This window comes from Agrilus planipennis, unplaced genomic scaffold, assembly GCF_000699045.2.
Source record: "Agrilus planipennis isolate EAB-ADULT unplaced genomic scaffold, Apla_2.0 scaffold13, whole genome shotgun sequence".
Classification (NCBI taxonomy): Eukaryota; Metazoa; Arthropoda; class Insecta; order Coleoptera; family Buprestidae; genus Agrilus; species Agrilus planipennis.
The window spans coordinates 16,588-35,308 of NW_020439040.1; the positions used below are offsets into that span (position 1 = coordinate 16,588).

At 32.2% G+C, this 18,721-nt stretch overlaps 1 protein-coding gene and 1 long non-coding RNA gene across 2 annotated transcripts; both read left to right on the top strand.

The window, feature by feature from the left end:
* Window positions 1-802: 802 nt before the first annotated feature.
* LOC108744250 lies at window positions 803-16,286 on the top strand. Its single transcript, XR_001938941.2, has 3 exons — window positions 803-1,058; window positions 14,386-14,467; window positions 16,255-16,286. It is a non-coding gene; the product is annotated as an uncharacterized LOC108744250 (long non-coding RNA).
* On the top strand, window positions 10,084-12,642 carry LOC108744249 (actin, muscle). The gene is made up of 3 exons (XM_018479924.1): window positions 10,084-10,190; window positions 11,300-12,245; window positions 12,336-12,642. Exons 2-3 carry the CDS (start codon window positions 11,321-11,323, stop codon window positions 12,539-12,541), a joined length of 1,131 nt encoding a protein of 376 aa, XP_018335426.1. The 5' UTR covers window positions 10,084-10,190; window positions 11,300-11,320; the 3' UTR covers window positions 12,542-12,642.
* Window positions 16,287-18,721: the final 2,435 nt, after the last annotated feature.

The following is an 18,721-nucleotide window of genomic DNA, read 5'->3' on the forward strand; positions in this document are numbered from 1 at the left end:
ATAATATACCATACAGTATTGTTTGTTAACACTCCAAATATCTACTGCATAAGGATATCCCAAAGTGTAGAGGAAGTTTAATATTAATAATTTTTGTTGGGATACACTGTATTTGTCTCGATACCTTTTTTTTATGATCTCCCGCAAGATTTGCCAGCCGAAAATAATCAAGAAAATATCTGTATCGATTTTATTCCCTTAAATAATTTTACTGATTAGTTTTTAACTGCAATTTTTTTCGTATAGCTTAGTTATGTGATCAAACTAGTCGCTCAAATTATGCAGAAGGTTTGTATTATTGTTTTAGCATATTGTGTTGTGCAAATGGAGGAACGAAAATATTTTTTTTTTTTGGTTTCTTGTTTTTTTTGCCTTCTGTAGTTTGATATTATTGTATCGTGAAAATTTGCTACGTATTTGCAAAAAATTAATATTTTTAATGTACTTTAATGTCTGTAAATTAGTGTAAAAACAAATATCCTGAATATAATTATTGAAAATAACTATTCAAATTGCTTTTTTCATCTGATTATTATGAATAAAATAATCAGATTGTTTCAAATTTCTTCAGTCTAGAAGAAACAAATGTAAGTGTAAGTTAATTTTTAATTTATTTCGTTGTGCTTCACAATATTATTTAATGTGTTAAATTTGCTGAAAGAAAGGCCGAAAGTCGGAAGAATCTTATCTGTTATGATGAAGTAAACACTTTTTTTATGTACATTACACGTACAACTCCATTGGTTAGAAAGGAAAGGCTTGTACTTGTTGGTTTTGCCAAGGTCAGTTGAAAAGAGATTGCCTTACCGATGAGTTTCTCTTTAAAATCGGTTAGAATATTTAAGTAATATTTACTATAAAAATAAAATTACTAAATCGGTTATAAATTTTAAAACAGTGATGTGCTTTGTAAGTGTAAAACTTATTGGTTGCATTTAAATAAAACAATTACAAGAGCCAAATAACTCGGTGCCATCCACAATAATGGTTCGTTGGATTTAATGATATGGAAAATAATTAATGTTCTGTTAAAAGGAAAACGTTTCAAGTTATCTAAGGTAAGTGTAATCTATTTTTAGTTTTTATACGACGTCATTGATTTATTAAAGTTTCGTTCCAAATCCTTAATTACCTTTATCAGAAGAATATTGAATAGAGATTTTAATTAACTAATCTATTCAATTTTAGGTTTGAAATTATTTAATTTAGCTAAAGTTTAATGGTAAATATTGCACAAATTAAGTTTCGGGAATTTGAAACTTTGTTTTTGAAAACGTTTATTAAAAACTAGAGATTACAGTCGACTTCATTATTAGAAGGATGAAAAGTAACTTAGTCTAAAAACAATTCTTTCTTTTCCTCTGCACATAAAAAATTAAAATACATAATACGTATATAAAAGAATGATGAGGCATTAGATTTAATGCAATACATAGAACATACGAGTAATATGATAGTACTCAATGCTTAGCGTGTGAAATATAGGTGAATATAACTCACAAATATATGTATATTTTAGAAGCTACAATTTATTACATAAATGTAACTTTTATTAATGTAAAAATACATAGAAAAATCGTTTAGAAAAATCTAATTGTCTGCCGGGTTTTACCCTGGTCCCACATAAATGGTTCTTTTATAAAAATCTCACAAGGGAAAAATAAAAAAACTCCTTAAAAAAGTTGTTGTCACCTGATGGTAAAGCCATGTGCTACGCAAACTTCTCTTAAACAACATCTGGACGTACTCTTTCCGTATTTTTTCTGCAATAAAAATATTTTTTCTGCAATAAAAATATGAGGTACGTACTATTTATTGTGGAACATGCTTAGCGAAAAATTGCGGTGACAGATTAAAATGCGACACGTGGTGTATAGCCCCTTAGAAAATATAATGATAACATTCCAAGATTTATAAAATTGAAAATTCAATGCCAGGGTTCGAATAAATGTGAACTTTACAAATGGATTCCCATAAAACCGTAGCAAGTAAATTATAAACATGATTATCGATTAATGGCAAAATTAAGTGGCCGAATATTATTTTTATTATTTATTACCGTAATGCTCGTAAACTTGGTGTTACTCATATTTTAAAGAATGTACTTGGCAGTTGGCGTGGAACGTATATACATGATTCAGGTTGTTGATTAAATCGTTGTTATGCATGTGCTTGGCAGTCGTATATCAAAAATGATAAAAAAAGAGAAGAAAATCAGTGGGCGCCTCCTGCGCTTGCATACGTTTATATTTTGTCTTTCTATGTTCAATTTGGTCCGGTATTTATAGCAAAAGTCCTAAAAATAAAACAGACATCGATGAGCTTTAATAAATTCTATTTTTAATGCATGTCCCTTTTTACTTTTACAAAATCAGTAAGAATCCCATTTCATTTGGCATATGCAATAATCAGTTACGATTAAATAAATAACAAAGTAGGAGCTATTTTCAGCATGTATAGGGTGTTCATATAGTTGATTAAATTCATCTATCTAATTACACAGCGTTTAGAACCTTGTTTCCATGTAAGACACTAGTGTAGGGAGCCGAGAAGGACACATTATATCTTGTAGGTGGGAATAAAAGTTTTGAAATACTTATTTTAAATTTTACTCATCTACAATATCATAAATGTAACAGTATTTAGACATATGCGCATAATTGAGTTCAATAAATATGAAAATTTTTGACGAAAACAGTCTTGAATTTCTACGGAAAATAAAATACAAAAACTTTTAATTAAAAATTAAACGAGAGGGGACATCCGTCTTAAAGAATTTTCCGATAAGTCTTGCCATTTTCCAGCTACAGCTTTTACAGAGTCAAATTTAGAAATATTGCGTTCACGAACATGGTCGCGGTTGAAAATTCATAGCTCAGGAGTTCCACGTCCTATACTTACCAAATAGGGCTCGTTCGAAGCCCAATGAACGTGGCAAGTTTTTAACTTAAACAGTTTTGAATTCTGATGTTTCTGGTCTGCGCGTGTAGAGTCTAAATGCGCCCACCTGGTAGATTTCTTTTCAGAGTTATAGCTGTCGAAAGTTTTGGCCAGGTGTTATCTTTGAAATCGAGAATTAAAAGTTAAGGGGAGCATATCTCGCAAAGTATTGGAGATATTGCAAAAATTCTTTCACCAACGGTTGACCCTCACCGTCGCGAACAGGAAAAACTGGAAGACGGGGCATCCGCCTGTGAAAGAATTTTTCCGATAGGTCCTACCGTTTTCCAGCCACAACTCGTGAAACGTCAAACTCAGAAGCTGCGCGCTTGCGAACATGGCCGCGGTTAAATATCCATAGCTCCTCAGACGTACGTCTGATCCGTACCAAAATGGGCTCGTTCGAAGCCCAATGAATGCGGCAAGTTTTCGACGGAAGCAGTTTTAAATTGTGACACTCCTGGTCCGCGCTAGAGCCGACCCAATTCGCGCAATTTCCTTTTTGTTCGTTTTAGTGTTTTCCTGAAGCCACATGATGGCCCTTATTTCCGGACTGTGTGGTCCGATCTTTATGGGAGTATTATCAAAATTTTCTAGAGATACTGGGCTCTGCGTGAAGGGCAAAAGCGCCCACCTACGAGTTTGCGTTTTGGAGTTATGGCTGTCGGAAGTTTCAGCCAAGTGTTATTTTCGAAATCAATGATTAAATGTTTAGGAGAACATATCTGGCGAACTATTAAAGATAGCGCAAAAATTCTTTCACCAGCGGTAGGCCCGTACCTAAGTGTACAGGAAAAATTTAATTTCTAAGAAAAAAAATTTAAAAATTTTCGCATACGGCTCATATCGTTCGCGCTGAGATGGGGCATCCGTCTGTGAAAGAATTTTTCCGATAGGCCCTACCATTTTCCAGCTACAGCTCGAAAAACGTCAAACTTAGGAGATGTGCGCTCGCGAACATGGCCGCGGTTAAAAATCTATAGCTCCGCAGAGGTACGTCCGATCCGTTCCAGACACGGCTCGTTCGAAGACCAGTAAATGAGGCAAGTTTTCGACGGAAGCAGTTTTCTATCGTGACACTCCTGGTCTGCGTCAGAGTCGACCCAATCCGCGGAATTTGCTTTTTGTTCGTTTTAGCGTGTTCCTGAGGTCACAGGATGGCCCTTATTCCCGGACTGAGTTGTCCGATCTGTATGGGAGTGTTATCAAAATTTTTTAGAGATACTGCTCTCTTCGTCAAGTGCCCAGCTACGAGGTTCCGTTTTGGAGTTACGACTGTCGGATGTTTTAGCCAAGTTTACTTTCGAAATCGAGGAGTAAATGTTTAGGAGAACATATCTGGCGAACCAATAAAGATAGCGCAGAAACTTTTTCACCAACGGTTGGTCCGTACCCAAGTGCACAGGAATAATTTAATTTGGAAAACAGTTTTAAATTCAATTCGTACAATTTGCGCTATCGTTCGTTTTAGAGTTTTTCTGAGTCCACAAGATGGCTCATATTTTGGGACTGAGTGGTCGAATTCGATGGATGTATCATCAAAATTTTCTAGAGAAACTGTCCACTGCGTCTAAATTGAAAATGCTCATAATGTAGCTATGATTTAGACAATAAAAATGTAATGCGAAACCCAGGGAAAAAACATTTTTATATGTGTGTGTATATGATATAGATAGATAGTATGTATATCATGGCAGGATTCGTGGCGCCTAACGAAATACTTGTGTTAGTCATGTTTGTGTATCTAAAACCAGTTAAAGAGACATTAAGTTGAGTGTACATTACCGATTTACCTACTTTGTGTATNATCACGATTTTTAAAAGACAGCTAGGATGGAGACAAGCCCGCCGTCGTCTTCCTACGAGATGGTGTTTCAGGGTATTCGTTGTCGAAAGTTTTGGTGCCGTCTTATAATGGGAATCGAGGTCAATACAATTAGGAGGTCATTATCTGGCGAATTATTAAAAATAACCCAAATTTGTTTTCTCCAGCAGTTGACCCGTGCAATTGTGAAGGAAAGAAATATACAAAATCTTTTAAATTTTAGACATGAATAGGGAAGGACTTATTAGAAGTGGAAACATGGGTAGAAGTAGGCCTAAGTTCAGATTGCGGTCAGTAAATACAGAAATGCGTAGATTAGGTCAAGATAAGGTGTTGTGTACTTTTAATTAGTAGTTAATTCAAAAAAAAAAAAATTGAAACTATTTATAATGGAAAAAATTCGTATAATTTGGAACAAGCCAATAACCAGTGCTATTGTTTTCTATGTCTTTCATAAATAACTGTATAATGTATTCTTCAAAATGTCTTTTAACACTCAATATCTGTCTTCGAGGATTCGTATTTATAGATTTCGTCTGCTCGCTTGTCACAGAATCGCATTATGTAAGAAAATGTGTTTTGCTATATATTATGTATTTATTCATGTACATATTATTGAACCAAAAAGTTACATCACAGTAACAACAGTTTGTGAAGAAAAAATGTTATTTTGTAATTTGTGAACTAATTATTTAATTAACAGTGTCTGTAGGATTTGATCACTGCACTACTATATTTTATGTGATTAAAGACACTTAGTTGCCTGTATTATATCTACAGGGTGTTCCAAAATCTTCAAAGATATAGAAACCATTTTCTATGCCACTCTAACCTAACTCTAACCCCAAATTACCACTAAAACTTTTTACAGCGGGCGCTTGTTTCAATCACTTTGTTTGGTCAAGTATTCTTTACGATTGTTTTTTCTAACGTAAATTTTACCTGTAGGTTACATGTTTATCCCATCAGTCGAAAATCAATTAGTCATCTGTAACACCAGGACAAATACAATTTAGTATCGTCCGTTTTTCTCGTAAGGGAAATGGTAATTAAGGATTGCTAGACATATCATTCATTGGACGTGTAGAGTGTGTTTTCTGAGGCATAATACAAACACTTTGACGCTATTGGCAATGTTACTTTATGTATTAGCTGTTGTTGGCAGAAGGCCAAGATGTTTTTCGGTAATGTGTAAGAATTGTATCACACAACAATAGCATGTAAATAAGTGTGTACTTGTGTAGGAAGATACAGGTACAAAACAAACGGTACCATGAAAGGGAAACATTCCATTCCTTCAATTAAATGTTTTAAGTGAAATTACGGCGGTCAAGTTAGCTAAAAGGATTTTTTTTAATTAATAAGTAACAATATATGTTTTAGATATACTTAGCAGTTAACACAAAACCCTTTTTCACTTTATTTCAATTAAAAGTGACTAGTTCATGAATTTCGACTTAAGGATATAGGTACTCCAATACTAATAAAATTGAAAGTACCTCCTTACAGAAACCTTACAAGGTTTTTTCCAGATTTCTAGACATTTATGTGCAGAAATAATAGAGCAAACAGTTTTGAATTGCAATTTGTAGGAGTGAGGGGTGAGGTTTAGTAATAGGGAATTCTGCTTTATCATGCAGTAGTGCATCTATATTTATTAATTTCCATATTTTCCAGGAGATTAAGCTCATACAGTTGTTATTTTTAATATGTAAAATTGTAAATTCAGACTTTAAAGTATGTTTTTCCGCAATTAGTTGCGATGCGAAATTAAAATCGTCAAATGATACCAACGTAAGGGTGCATGCACTACATTTTCTGGACATTGTGAGATTGTTTGATAAAGTCGAGCACAAGGGGTTGTTAATACATAAATTGAAGTGCGCTGAAATTCCATCCGGTTCAATAAAAATCATTCATTTCTACAAGACGGATACTTCGTGGTTAGGGTAGCAGAAGCTCAATCGATGCAACGATCAATACATGCAGGTGTTCCTCAAGGCTCAGTTATGGGTCCCATGCTCTACAACCCATACAACATGACCTTGCGCACACACATACAATTGTTTGGGAAAAACATGTCAGTTAAAAGCTTTAGTATTTTCTATCACTTAAAAAAAAAAAAAACAAAAAAAAAGAAACAATCTCTGCATCTGTGCCAAAGCTGTTAGTCAGTGTGGCAAACAGGTAGGTAGGTGTCTTAAAAAATAAATTTAAGAGATATTTGGAATGAAATATTTACGTCACAAGTGAGTCATGCTTGTAGCCCTTTATAGGAATCGGGCAACGATAGCAAATCTTCTGTTGTCTATTATGTATCTACTGCTAATAACCACTCTGACATCCATGTGGCACTGACCGAATTGGCCATATGCCTAACAAAATGACACAAACGTGTAAAGCAATAAATTTACTTAATTCATGATATAAAGTCCGAATAAAAAATCGAAATTGTTTCTGCTCATCTGAATGAAATTCTTTTATTATTATTGTTATGAGTACATTAACACACTATAATTTACTTTTTTTAACATCATCAGAAAACAACCATCATATACAGGATGTATCATACCAAATATACAAATTAATTATAGTGTAACATCCATTAGTATCTAGTGGAAAAAGATGTTAGATTGTATTTATCATAAGCGGATTTAATGATTTGGTAGAATTCAAAATGAATTTCTAAATCACGAGGGTCATCACTCACTCCTCAGTAATGAATGAACGAAAGTGATTTCGTTTCTATTTGATAAACAGCCTCAATGATGTCCATATTTGGACCTAAAATACGTATTGTGGAAGAACATTTCTCGTTTTTATAAAGACATCTATAAAATAATAATCTTCTAACCAGTGGAATATGGCAAACATCTGTTGGGATATTTCAAGACACCACCGTGTGTGGTATAAACTCGGAGTGGGTAGAAAGTAAAGTTTGTCTTCATTCTTCAGATGAACGTGAATTTTTATCCTCGCGTGGTTGACGCTTGTTTTCTGTGCCCATCAAGATTCTGTTTTTTTGTGTGTGAAGATTTTCTGGTAAGTACAATTAAGCATTATTTAAATTTTTAAGATGATTTCGTTTTTAAACAATTTCACGTTTAAAAGAAAATGCGGAATTTCGGAAATTGTCAGGGCTATATTGTATTACAAAAGACTGACAAAAACAACTGAATATCTGGCAGACTATCCTACAACATTAGAATAGGTGTCTTGGAGTTTTGGAAACCTTTCAAGAAACATGTACGGAAGCTTCTTGCGGGGTATATGTTGTGTAATTTTAATTTTGAACTACGGTATTATTATTATTAAGTTACTCAAAAGGTTATCATATAATTCTTTAACGTAGGCTGTTAATAAATATAATGGTGATATTATTACCTATACAACTAAATCTACAGACAGAGAGACAGATAAATCACTTTATAATTTATTACAGAACTATTAGCATTGACCGACGACTTCGTATTCATGAAACTTTTTCTAATTGATTTTAATAAATACAATTATAAACAATGGGTAAACTTGAGTTGGTTTGAACAAAAAATAAATAAATAATTAATTGTTCAAGATACATCAGCAAAATTTGATTTGACGAAGCTGTTAAAACTTAGCAGTAAAATAAAATAGACGTCAAATATTAAAAATCAAAAAAGAAGTTTATCATTTTTAATGAATTTTGACGGTCGTTTTTGAATGGATTTTTAATATTATAACACTTTCTTTCACTGCTAATTTGTCAAATGTATTAGTTACAGTTACTTCTGATACTCCTTAATGTCATTTAATTAACCATGAATAAGGATGCAAGGTCCTATGTTTTTGTCTATCATTTTTTAAAATGCCTCGAAACCAAATGTAAATTTTTGCGGCTCAGTAAAATTATTTGCCTCGTGTTTTCGGCGCATGCTGATATTATTGGACACCTCTTCGTTCTTTGTTCGCACCATTTAAGCCCTTTCGACGTTTCGAAATTTCAAAAATTTCACGACAAAGTACCCGGTGGCGCTGTATAATTATGGCAATCGCCTTCTCTCTCCCTCGCTTTAGGTTTTTGAGAGCCTACAAGCCACTGTTGCCAAGCGAAAAATTAATAAATAATACTTAAGGCGTATGAGACTTTATTTTAATTACATTTTCTATGGTTCATTTATCATATAATACTCAAAGAAAAAATAAAAAAAATTGCAAAAATTCATTTTCAAAAAAAAAATAATAATAAATAAATCATACAAACTTAATAAGTAATAATCAACTAAATTATCTCTTCATTTTGTTTGAATAAGAAACAGATACAGATACTTTCAATATTGATGAAGCCAATAAATTATACTAATAACATTTTTAATGCGCTAGTTACTTGGCTATAGGTACTTTTGGCACAATACTGAAATTTCCAAAAAATACTACAGGCGAGTACAATTTTAATAGTGCTGGATAAATATATAACGTTTGTCCTAAGTGGTTTTATATGAACTGTACGGTGAGAAAAAGTTAAAAATAGCCTTAATGTGTCTATCTTAAGTATCAATACGATATTTTGGCTGTACTCGACAATATTGTCATTATTAGATATAAAGCTATTTAATGGGCAGTTTTGTGACCGAATTAATTACGAATACTTACTGGGTAATTGATAAAAACTGTTTTAAAATTAAAATAGCGGTTCATCGATTACAACTGATTAGGTATTATCGAAATTTTGATTGAATTTACAAAACTGTAATATTTAGTAAAACTTGCGCTCTTTTTCAAGTTTTTATCATTGAAATATCTTGATCGTTCATAATTGAAAAAATAAGATTAATAAAAAATTAATTAATATACAGTAAAATCACAAATAAATTATGCTAGACGTCCGCATAGTGTGAACAATTTAAACTATCGGTTATTGAAACGAATTTCCATTAATTTCAATTGTTGTAATGTATTTGGTACTTCCCCACGTTTTGCAAAGACCTAAACCGTCGAATACTGTTTCATTATACTTAGATAGAGCTGCACTAACCTTATGGACAGAAGGTAGTGACGTCATAATCTGCCTGAAGGTTATAAAAAGACTAAAACAGAAGTCCATTCTGTAAAAAAATTAAAATCTTGAGAAACAAACGAAATTTTTGATAACTGATAAGCAAAAAAAAAGATATTACATTAATCGAGACTAGTGTATTTTGGTTTGCTGCGGCAACGTAGATAGAAGGTAGTAAGTGCGTGTGCCGCACGCCTCCTACTATGCGATTCGGGCGGCTGCCTTATTTGGACGACGCGTAGCGTCTGCGTCGCGACGCCAGCTCGCCATACATGGGCCCTACACGTTATTTTGAGTTACCGACGCCAAGACTATATAATCTACGGGCGGTAGCTGTGAGCGGTCACTCGCAGTGCGTTAGCGTTAGCAGTCCCTTTATTTCATTCGAACGAGGTTGGTATTTTTAAAACTATTAATTAATAATTAGTAGGGTTCAATCATTACGTCAAACCAGCGAAAAGAAAAAACATCGGTGTTTACCCATTTATCCGTTCGTTTTCGTGGTGTTGTGTTACACGGCGCAAACGTAGTTGGTTTGTTTAGTGAATTTAAGTTCAAATTTGTCGGTGCGGCTAAAATCATACGTCAGTAATCAACCCTCTGTGATTTAATTGGATCCTGTGGTAACTTAAACCACTCTTAAGCCTTGCTTAGCTGGGAAGAAGTTAATACGGATCTTTACATATTAATTTATTAAAAATATTTTGGAGGCGCTCGGAGCTTCAAATTTAAAAGTGACCAAAGTTACAATACATAATTATTTTTCGAAAAGCTTTTACCTAAACTCTAGACGTTTAAGTGAACAGTAGATATTTACGTAAATTTTCCGGTAACCGTTCTAAAAATAAAGAAAAATCCATCGGCACAAGATAATGAGTAGTTATTTTAAGAAGTTTTCTCTTTTTGATACTGTTCCAAGCAAGTCTGACGTAACCGAATTCTTTAAAATTTGTTCTGTAAAATTCTTTTGGATCAGTTATTTTAGTCAGTACTCGTTACATAATAGTTGAATTTTCCAAGTTATTTTCTAAAGTTTATAAATATGTTCGAAATAATTAAACCTTAACAGAAAATAATAGTAAATTTGATAAAAACTTGACGGTTAGGAGTTCGGTTAAGTATTTCCTGAATAATACGATTAAAAATTACGCCAGAAAACATGTTCAGTTTTGATAATCAAAAACTAACATTCATACAACTGCTTTGACAATTTTCGTAATTCATCGTATTGTTCTCTAAAAGTATCCCCTTTGAAGAGCTTTTCCAATAAGTGACAAAGTACATTAAAATTTTCACACAAAATTCTCATTAAAATTTCCTGGAAAATGGTTTTTGTATCCATTTTCCATCCTAAACATTCCCTTTAGAAACTAAATTGTCCAGATGGAATTAAAACCAAAACGCTTATCAGGATTTCTCTTCAACTTTCAGGAGGGGATTACAAGAGTTTTTATTCTATTTATAGTAGAAATTGATTTTCGAATATCCAATTTCCTTTTCAGTAAAATAACACACTATCAGCCATGTGTGACGATGATGTTGCTGCGTTGGTCGTAGACAATGGATCCGGTATGTGCAAAGCCGGATTCGCCGGAGACGACGCCCCAAGGGCCGTCTTCCCCTCGATCGTAGGTCGCCCCAGGCATCAGGGTGTGATGGTCGGTATGGGTCAGAAGGACTCGTATGTAGGTGATGAAGCCCAGAGCAAAAGAGGTATCCTCACCCTGAAATACCCCATTGAACACGGTATCATTACCAACTGGGACGACATGGAAAAGATCTGGCATCACACCTTCTACAATGAATTGCGTGTTGCACCTGAGGAACATCCAGTCCTCTTGACCGAGGCTCCTCTCAATCCCAAAGCCAATCGTGAAAAGATGACCCAAATCATGTTCGAAACCTTCAACACCCCAGCCATGTACGTCGCCATCCAGGCCGTACTCTCCCTTTACGCTTCCGGTCGTACCACCGGTATCGTCTTGGACTCTGGAGATGGTGTATCCCACACAGTACCCATCTATGAAGGTTACGCTTTGCCCCATGCCATCCTCCGTTTGGACTTGGCTGGCCGTGACTTGACCGACTACTTGATGAAAATCTTGACCGAAAGAGGCTACTCCTTCACAACCACCGCTGAAAGAGAAATCGTTAGGGACATCAAGGAAAAACTTTGCTATGTTGCTTTGGACTTCGAACAAGAAATGGCCACCGCCGCTGCCTCGACCTCTTTGGAGAAGAGCTACGAATTGCCTGATGGACAGGTCATCACCATTGGTAACGAAAGATTCCGTTGCCCTGAAGCTCTCTTCCAACCTTCCTTCTTGGGTATGGAATCCTGCGGTATCCACGAAACCGTCTACAACTCCATCATGAAGTGCGACGTCGACATCCGTAAGGACTTGTACGCCAACACTGTACTCTCTGGTGGTACCACAATGTACCCTGGTGAGTAAAACTGAAAGAACATCTTCTCCATTTGAGCTAGGTGGAGGATTATTTAGAACAGAAGGTTAAACGTGTCTCTTCTACTTTTAGGTATTGCTGACCGTATGCAAAAGGAAATCACCGCTCTTGCTCCATCCACCATCAAGATCAAGATTATCGCACCCCCAGAAAGGAAATACTCCGTATGGATCGGTGGATCTATCTTGGCTTCTCTCTCCACTTTCCAACAGATGTGGATCTCGAAGCAAGAATACGACGAATCCGGCCCTGGAATTGTCCACCGCAAGTGCTTCTAAACAGTACCGGGACTGTTCATTATTTATTATCATCACTACTGTTGTATTATTACTTTACCAACTGTATCATTATTATCCATCAGCAAAAAAAAAAAAGAAAACAACAACACTGCGACGGTGGTTGCACTGCCAAATAGACTGTTCGAAATTAGGTGACGACAAATTCCAACTTGTACATGAACATCTTGTAATGAAATTATTCGTTCACACTTTGTATTTTAATTATAATTTATTTACTTAATATTAATGAAATAAACATCACTACTATTAATAAATATAATTTTTGTTACTGTTAACAATCCCGTGTCTTATTTATTTTATAGTCATCTTCAGTATTGAAATTGAAAATATTAAAAAAAAATGAATTAAATTTATATTAAAATAATTAACTTTATGACATTTTAAATTTATTAATTTCGACATAAAAACCTATATAATTTATAAAACAATTTTGTTAGCCAATTATAAAAATTCGTACAAGTCATAGCTTTGAGTTTGACTATTTCAAATACCTTCCGTCCTAGCGCTGATGATCTCACAAGGAGCTTTTTACATTCAAGGACTGCGCAGCTCAGTTCCTCAGTAGATCGTGTTAAGAATGTATGTCTTGCTGACGGCTATTTCAAAATCGGTGTGATTTCATGGAAATTCAACGTTTTTGCGTCAATTACAGTTATTTCAAAATGTTGGATTATCAGTTCCATTAAAGTTGAAGCAACTGCACCATTATAATGTCACATCTTTGGTGTTCCTGCATTGTCTTTTGGTCATTCCTTTTATCTATTCATTTAAAATGGTTTTTGTTACTCATTTTATTATTTGTTTGTTTCAAATGGTCTATTTTGTATGTAAAATAATTGAAATAAAAGATCGAGGCGTTTACACAAACAAATACTCTTTGGATTAGTAGTTAATTTTTGTTTTGAAATTCGAGTTTTTCCACTGTGTCATAGACTTCAGTGCCTAAAATAATCTTTTCAAACTTTAGATTGACAAAAAATTAAAGAATTTGCCATTGGATTCAAATTTGTTTATGAGAATCAATTTATGTTATTATTAATAATTATGTGTATAAAATTGCAGGAAGTTTTACAATAACATTATCATCATTATTGATAGAAACAGGATGACTTGGCATGACTTTTAATTAATTGAATATTAATTAAAAAATTATTTTGATGCTTACCACAATATAATTGAAATCTCTGATAGTTGTAATTATTTTTAATTAGATAAATCAAGCTTGAAATACAAAAGTGAAAAATTGAACATTTTACCTTAGACTTTTTACTTTACTTTACCTTCTTAACCCACTTTACCTACCTTCCCTACCAATACTTTTCCAAGCGCCCAATCGTCCCAATCCCCATCCGAATTAAATATTTCGTGATAACATCAGGATAATAAATGACATCTTGGTTAATGTTTCAAGCTCTAAAGTGATTTTTATTAAAGAATGTAAAATAATTGTAAATTGCGAAAATTTTTGCAGTCCTTTTGCAATAATTTTAAAAATCTTTCAAGCAATTTGGTAATTAAAATTTGGAAAATTAATGAACTGTAATGGTTGTATCGGCAACAAAACTTAAATTGAATTAAAGCTTCAATGCATAGGTATACCTACTGTAATGAACTGAAATCTTCTTTGTTCGACGATTCAGATTTTCACATTGGGCTTGAAATAAATAATCTCCGTCCCTGTAGACTAGCAAGTTAACAATTTCTATAAATTTATAAGCATTTTAAGAACATTATTTTACACATATTGTGTGTTCGTATCATTATTAATGTTAAGTATCAGTTAAAGAAAGAAAAACATAAAATTATTTCTTTTTTGTTTTCAGTTACTACTTCAGTACTAATAGAGAGCTGTATTTTTGAACTGTGGAATCCTTATCGGGCGTATGTTTGGCTCAATAATTTCTGGTGAGTGATAATTGACTGGTATGAGTAACTGTTACATGTGATTAGGCCTTCATTTTTTGGGGAAAAGCTGAGACGCTCGATTAAGCAGTGAAACTTTGGTTTGTTTAGTTAAATTAGCATTTAGCAGGGATGTTATGAACATGAAATTTCGAATCTGGATATGGATACGGATATATGAATAATATTTTACCGGTTTCAATACGATTACGGGTATGAAATGTAAAACGAAAATAATAATATGTAGTTAATTATTTGACTTTATTTTTGGATTATCATATGGAATTACAATCATAACAAAAAAAAAGAGTGATTATTATAGTTGCTTTGTGATTTTTATTTAGGATATCCGATAGTTTCAGTTACAGTTATGGAGCTTCATAATACCCCTAGTATTTACTTATATTCCTATATTACAATATATATATTATCTGTTGGTAAAGTAAATCTTGCTGTTTTCCTTCGTGACTTAAAATGTAGTCGAAAGTACAGATTAGGTACTACAGAATAAAGCAAAAAGCTCAAAAAAGATTTACTTTGCTGCACATCGACGTCTGTCCTTTTTAGAGAAATTGAGAAAAATTCGGTGTATGTATTTTCGTGCATCATGATGCAAAACTTTTTTTTTAATTTTACCAGGACGTACACTGCAAACCCAAGTATGTGATTACGTGTGTGAATTTCATACATCACACAGATGTTTGGTGTGTGACTAAAATTTGGTGTTTGTAACATATATAAATTTTGATATGTATGAATTTCACACATTTTATGTATTTCATTACGGTCAAATACTAAATTTGTGTGTGGAAAAATCAAACATCAAATTAAAATACATTTGAAGGTTTTGAAAATCATTTAGATTTCAGCAGTTCACACATTTAGTTTAAAATCTTTCTAAAAAAAAATCAGATATGAAAATATTCAAGTCAAAAAGAACAGTGCAGTGCAAAAATTTCCTTTTCAAAAAAATCAATACTTAAGCAAAAGAACAATTNTCCAAATTAAATATGTGAAATTACACATTTATCCAAAGAACGAAGAAGAATGCCATACAGAACAAAAGAAAGTTGCAATTCTTAATATTTTTGATGGTTTACGTTTATCCTAAATTTTATTGCAATAATAAGAAAAACCTTATCGCTTCGGAAATCAACGAACTTCAAAATATTTGTCGTTATTCCTTGTTTATTACAATTTCTTTTTTGACATACCTACTAAAAAAATATGCTTTACTATAAACAAATCTTAATATTAAGAAAATAAAACACTTGGTATTTTTGTCCCACAATTTTTATTTAAAACTGACAATTGTTTCGGCATTATAAAAGTGAATGTATAAAATATTTTGCATGGTATTTATAAGGGGGTTGAAAAGTATTGCAATTCATACAAACTTAAATACTATTATCATATATTTCGGTACAACTTTTGAATTTAAACATTTATTGTTGAACCAAATATGATTGTTACACATTTTTGACTTAGTAATACACTTCTTATAGTAAACAGCCAGTTCAGCTTTACTTGTATCTAATATTAACGAAATTGATTTCAATTAAGAAAATAAAACAGTTGGTATTTTTTTGTTCTTAATATTAAATATGTTCCACCAATAGTCAAGCCAGAAATCAATTTCGTTAACAAATTTTAAGTTAAACATTAAACAAATAAATAAGCAACAAATAAATTACACGCACCTATGTATTAGGATTGTTAATTATGGGTGTGTAATTAAAACACAATAATAATTTACAGCAACTTACGATTTCCTTCTTCTATATTTTCAGGAAAAGTAATATGAACCAAGACTAAACACAAATAAACCGGAATTGGAGGACCTGTTTGAAATTTGAACAATTTTGGATAGTCACAACATGCAAAAGATAAGTACAATTTTTTGATTTTTTATATCTATTTATATGCCTATATAGGTAGATGGTGAAGTTATTTGTGCGGTCTGTACTACATAAAACATGAAACCTTTCCTTTGCGAACAGGAATTATTAAACAATTTTCAGTTTCAGTACCTATAAGTTTGTCTATGTAATGAATGATTCCTAAAATTCATTTAGAAAAAAAAAACGTTATTTAAAATAACAACAATAATTTTAGTTTTCAAATTTTGACGATTAAAAGTTTATACATACATATTATCAGTTAAAGNTTCGAATAATTTAGAAAAGCTGCCTTGTTTGATTGCAAATTTTAAAATGCCTACTTTTATAAGATACACTACTATAAGTGTATAGTATTTGGAACTTAAGAAAATGTTCAATTTATATCCAAAATGATATCTGAAAAAACAGTCTTATTAATTTATTTCAATATTTTGTTTTATAATAATTCACACATTGAGATGAACTTTGTTACTAAAAAAACAAACATCAAGTACCTTTTTTACATTTTAATTAGCCGCAATACAGCTTCTAAAGCCATTGCATTCAAAATTCGATAGCACATTATATTATCATTTAAAACTGCTAATATAATCTATTTACTAACTTAATTTCCTTACATCTATCTGTTTTGGGTAACAACCATCCCATCACAAAATTACTTAAATAGAAAATACACTTTCAAAGTAGAGTACCTACCTAATTATAGTTTAATTATTTCATTGCACATCTTAGATTGAAAGCGTATTTGTTATTTGATTAATTTTGTCACTCTATCAGAAATTGGGTCCAGCTGATTTCTAAGAAGCTAAAGAAGGATTTGTGTCTGTAACAGTAAGAAATCAACTCCCCATCAATTTTCGAAATTCAGGAATTTACCTTCACATTAGTAACAACTCTTTTTATAAAAGCTTTTAAAATTCACTTATTAAATAAATTTTGGATAAGTTACTAAATTTTAGAAAGAAGTGGATCCAGATCCTGCCAGTTTGCCACCGTCGTATTTATGGAGATAATTTGAAGGAANGTGTGAAGTGGGCGAAACACGTGTCCGCTCATATAAAATTATTTGTGGTAATTAGGGGTGAGTATTCCTTTTAATTTTTTAATTAATATTTACCACAGTCTCCTCCTTCTATTTTTTTACATGTGTTTTATTCATCGTAGAAATACTATCTATTGTTGATATATTCCAAATTAAATATGTGAAATTACACATTTATCCAAAGAACGAAGAAGAATGCCATACAGAACAAAAGAAAGTTGCAATTCTTAATATTTTTGATGGTTTACGTTTATCCTAAATTTTATTGCAATAATAAGAAAAACCTTATCGCTTCGGAAATCAACGAACTTCAAAATATTTGTCGTTATTCCTTGTTTATTACAATTTCTTTTTTGACATACCTACTAAAAAAATATGCTTTACTATAAACAAATCTTAATATTAAGAAAATAAAACACTTGGTATTTTTGTCCCACAATTTTTATTTAAAACTGACAATTGTTTCGGCATTATAAAAGTGAATGTATAAAATATTTTGCATGGTATTTATAAGGGGGTTGAAAAGTATTGCAATTCATACAAACTTAAATACTATTATCATATATTTCGGTACAACTTTTGAATTTAAACATTTATTGTTGAACCAAATATGATTGTTACACATTTTTGACTTAGTAATACACTTCTTATAGTAAACAGCCAGTTCAGCTTTACTTGTATCTAATATTAACGAAATTGATTTCAATTAAGAAAATAAAACAGTTGGTATTTTTTTGTTCTTAATATTAAATATGTTCCACCAATAGTCAAGCCAGAAATCAATTTCGTTAACAAATTTTAAGTTAAACATTAAACAAATAAATAAGCAACAAACAAATTACACGCACCTATGTATTAGGATTGTTAATTATGGGTGTGTAATTAAAACACAATAATAATTTACAGCAACTTACGATTTCCTTCTTCTATATTTTCAGGAAAAGTAATATGAACCAAGACTAAACACAAATAAACCGGAATTGGAGGACCTGTTTGAAATTTGAACAATTTTGGATAGTCACAACATGCAAAAGATAAGTACAATTTTTTGATTTTTTATATCTATTTATATGCCTATATAGGTAGATGGTGAAGTTATTTGTGCGGTCTGTACTACATAAAACATGAAACCTTTCCTTTGCGAACAGGAATTATTAAACAATTTTCAGTTTCAGTACCTATAAGTTTGTCTATGTAATGAATGATTCCTAAAATTCATTTAGAAAAAAAAAACGTTATTTAAAATAACAACAATAATTTTAGTTTTCAAATTTTGACGATTAAAAGTTTATACATACATATTATCAGTTAAAG

Excerpts from the sequence above, each read along its gene's own strand:
- LOC108744249 (XM_018479924.1), top strand. The coding sequence starts at position 11,321 with ATGTGTGACGATGATGTTGCTGCGTTGGTCGTAGACAATGGATCCGGT. Across the intron at positions 12,246-12,335 it reads TGGTACCACAATGTACCCTG|GTATTGCTGACCGTATGCAA; the intron begins GTGAGTAAAACT and ends TTCTACTTTTAG.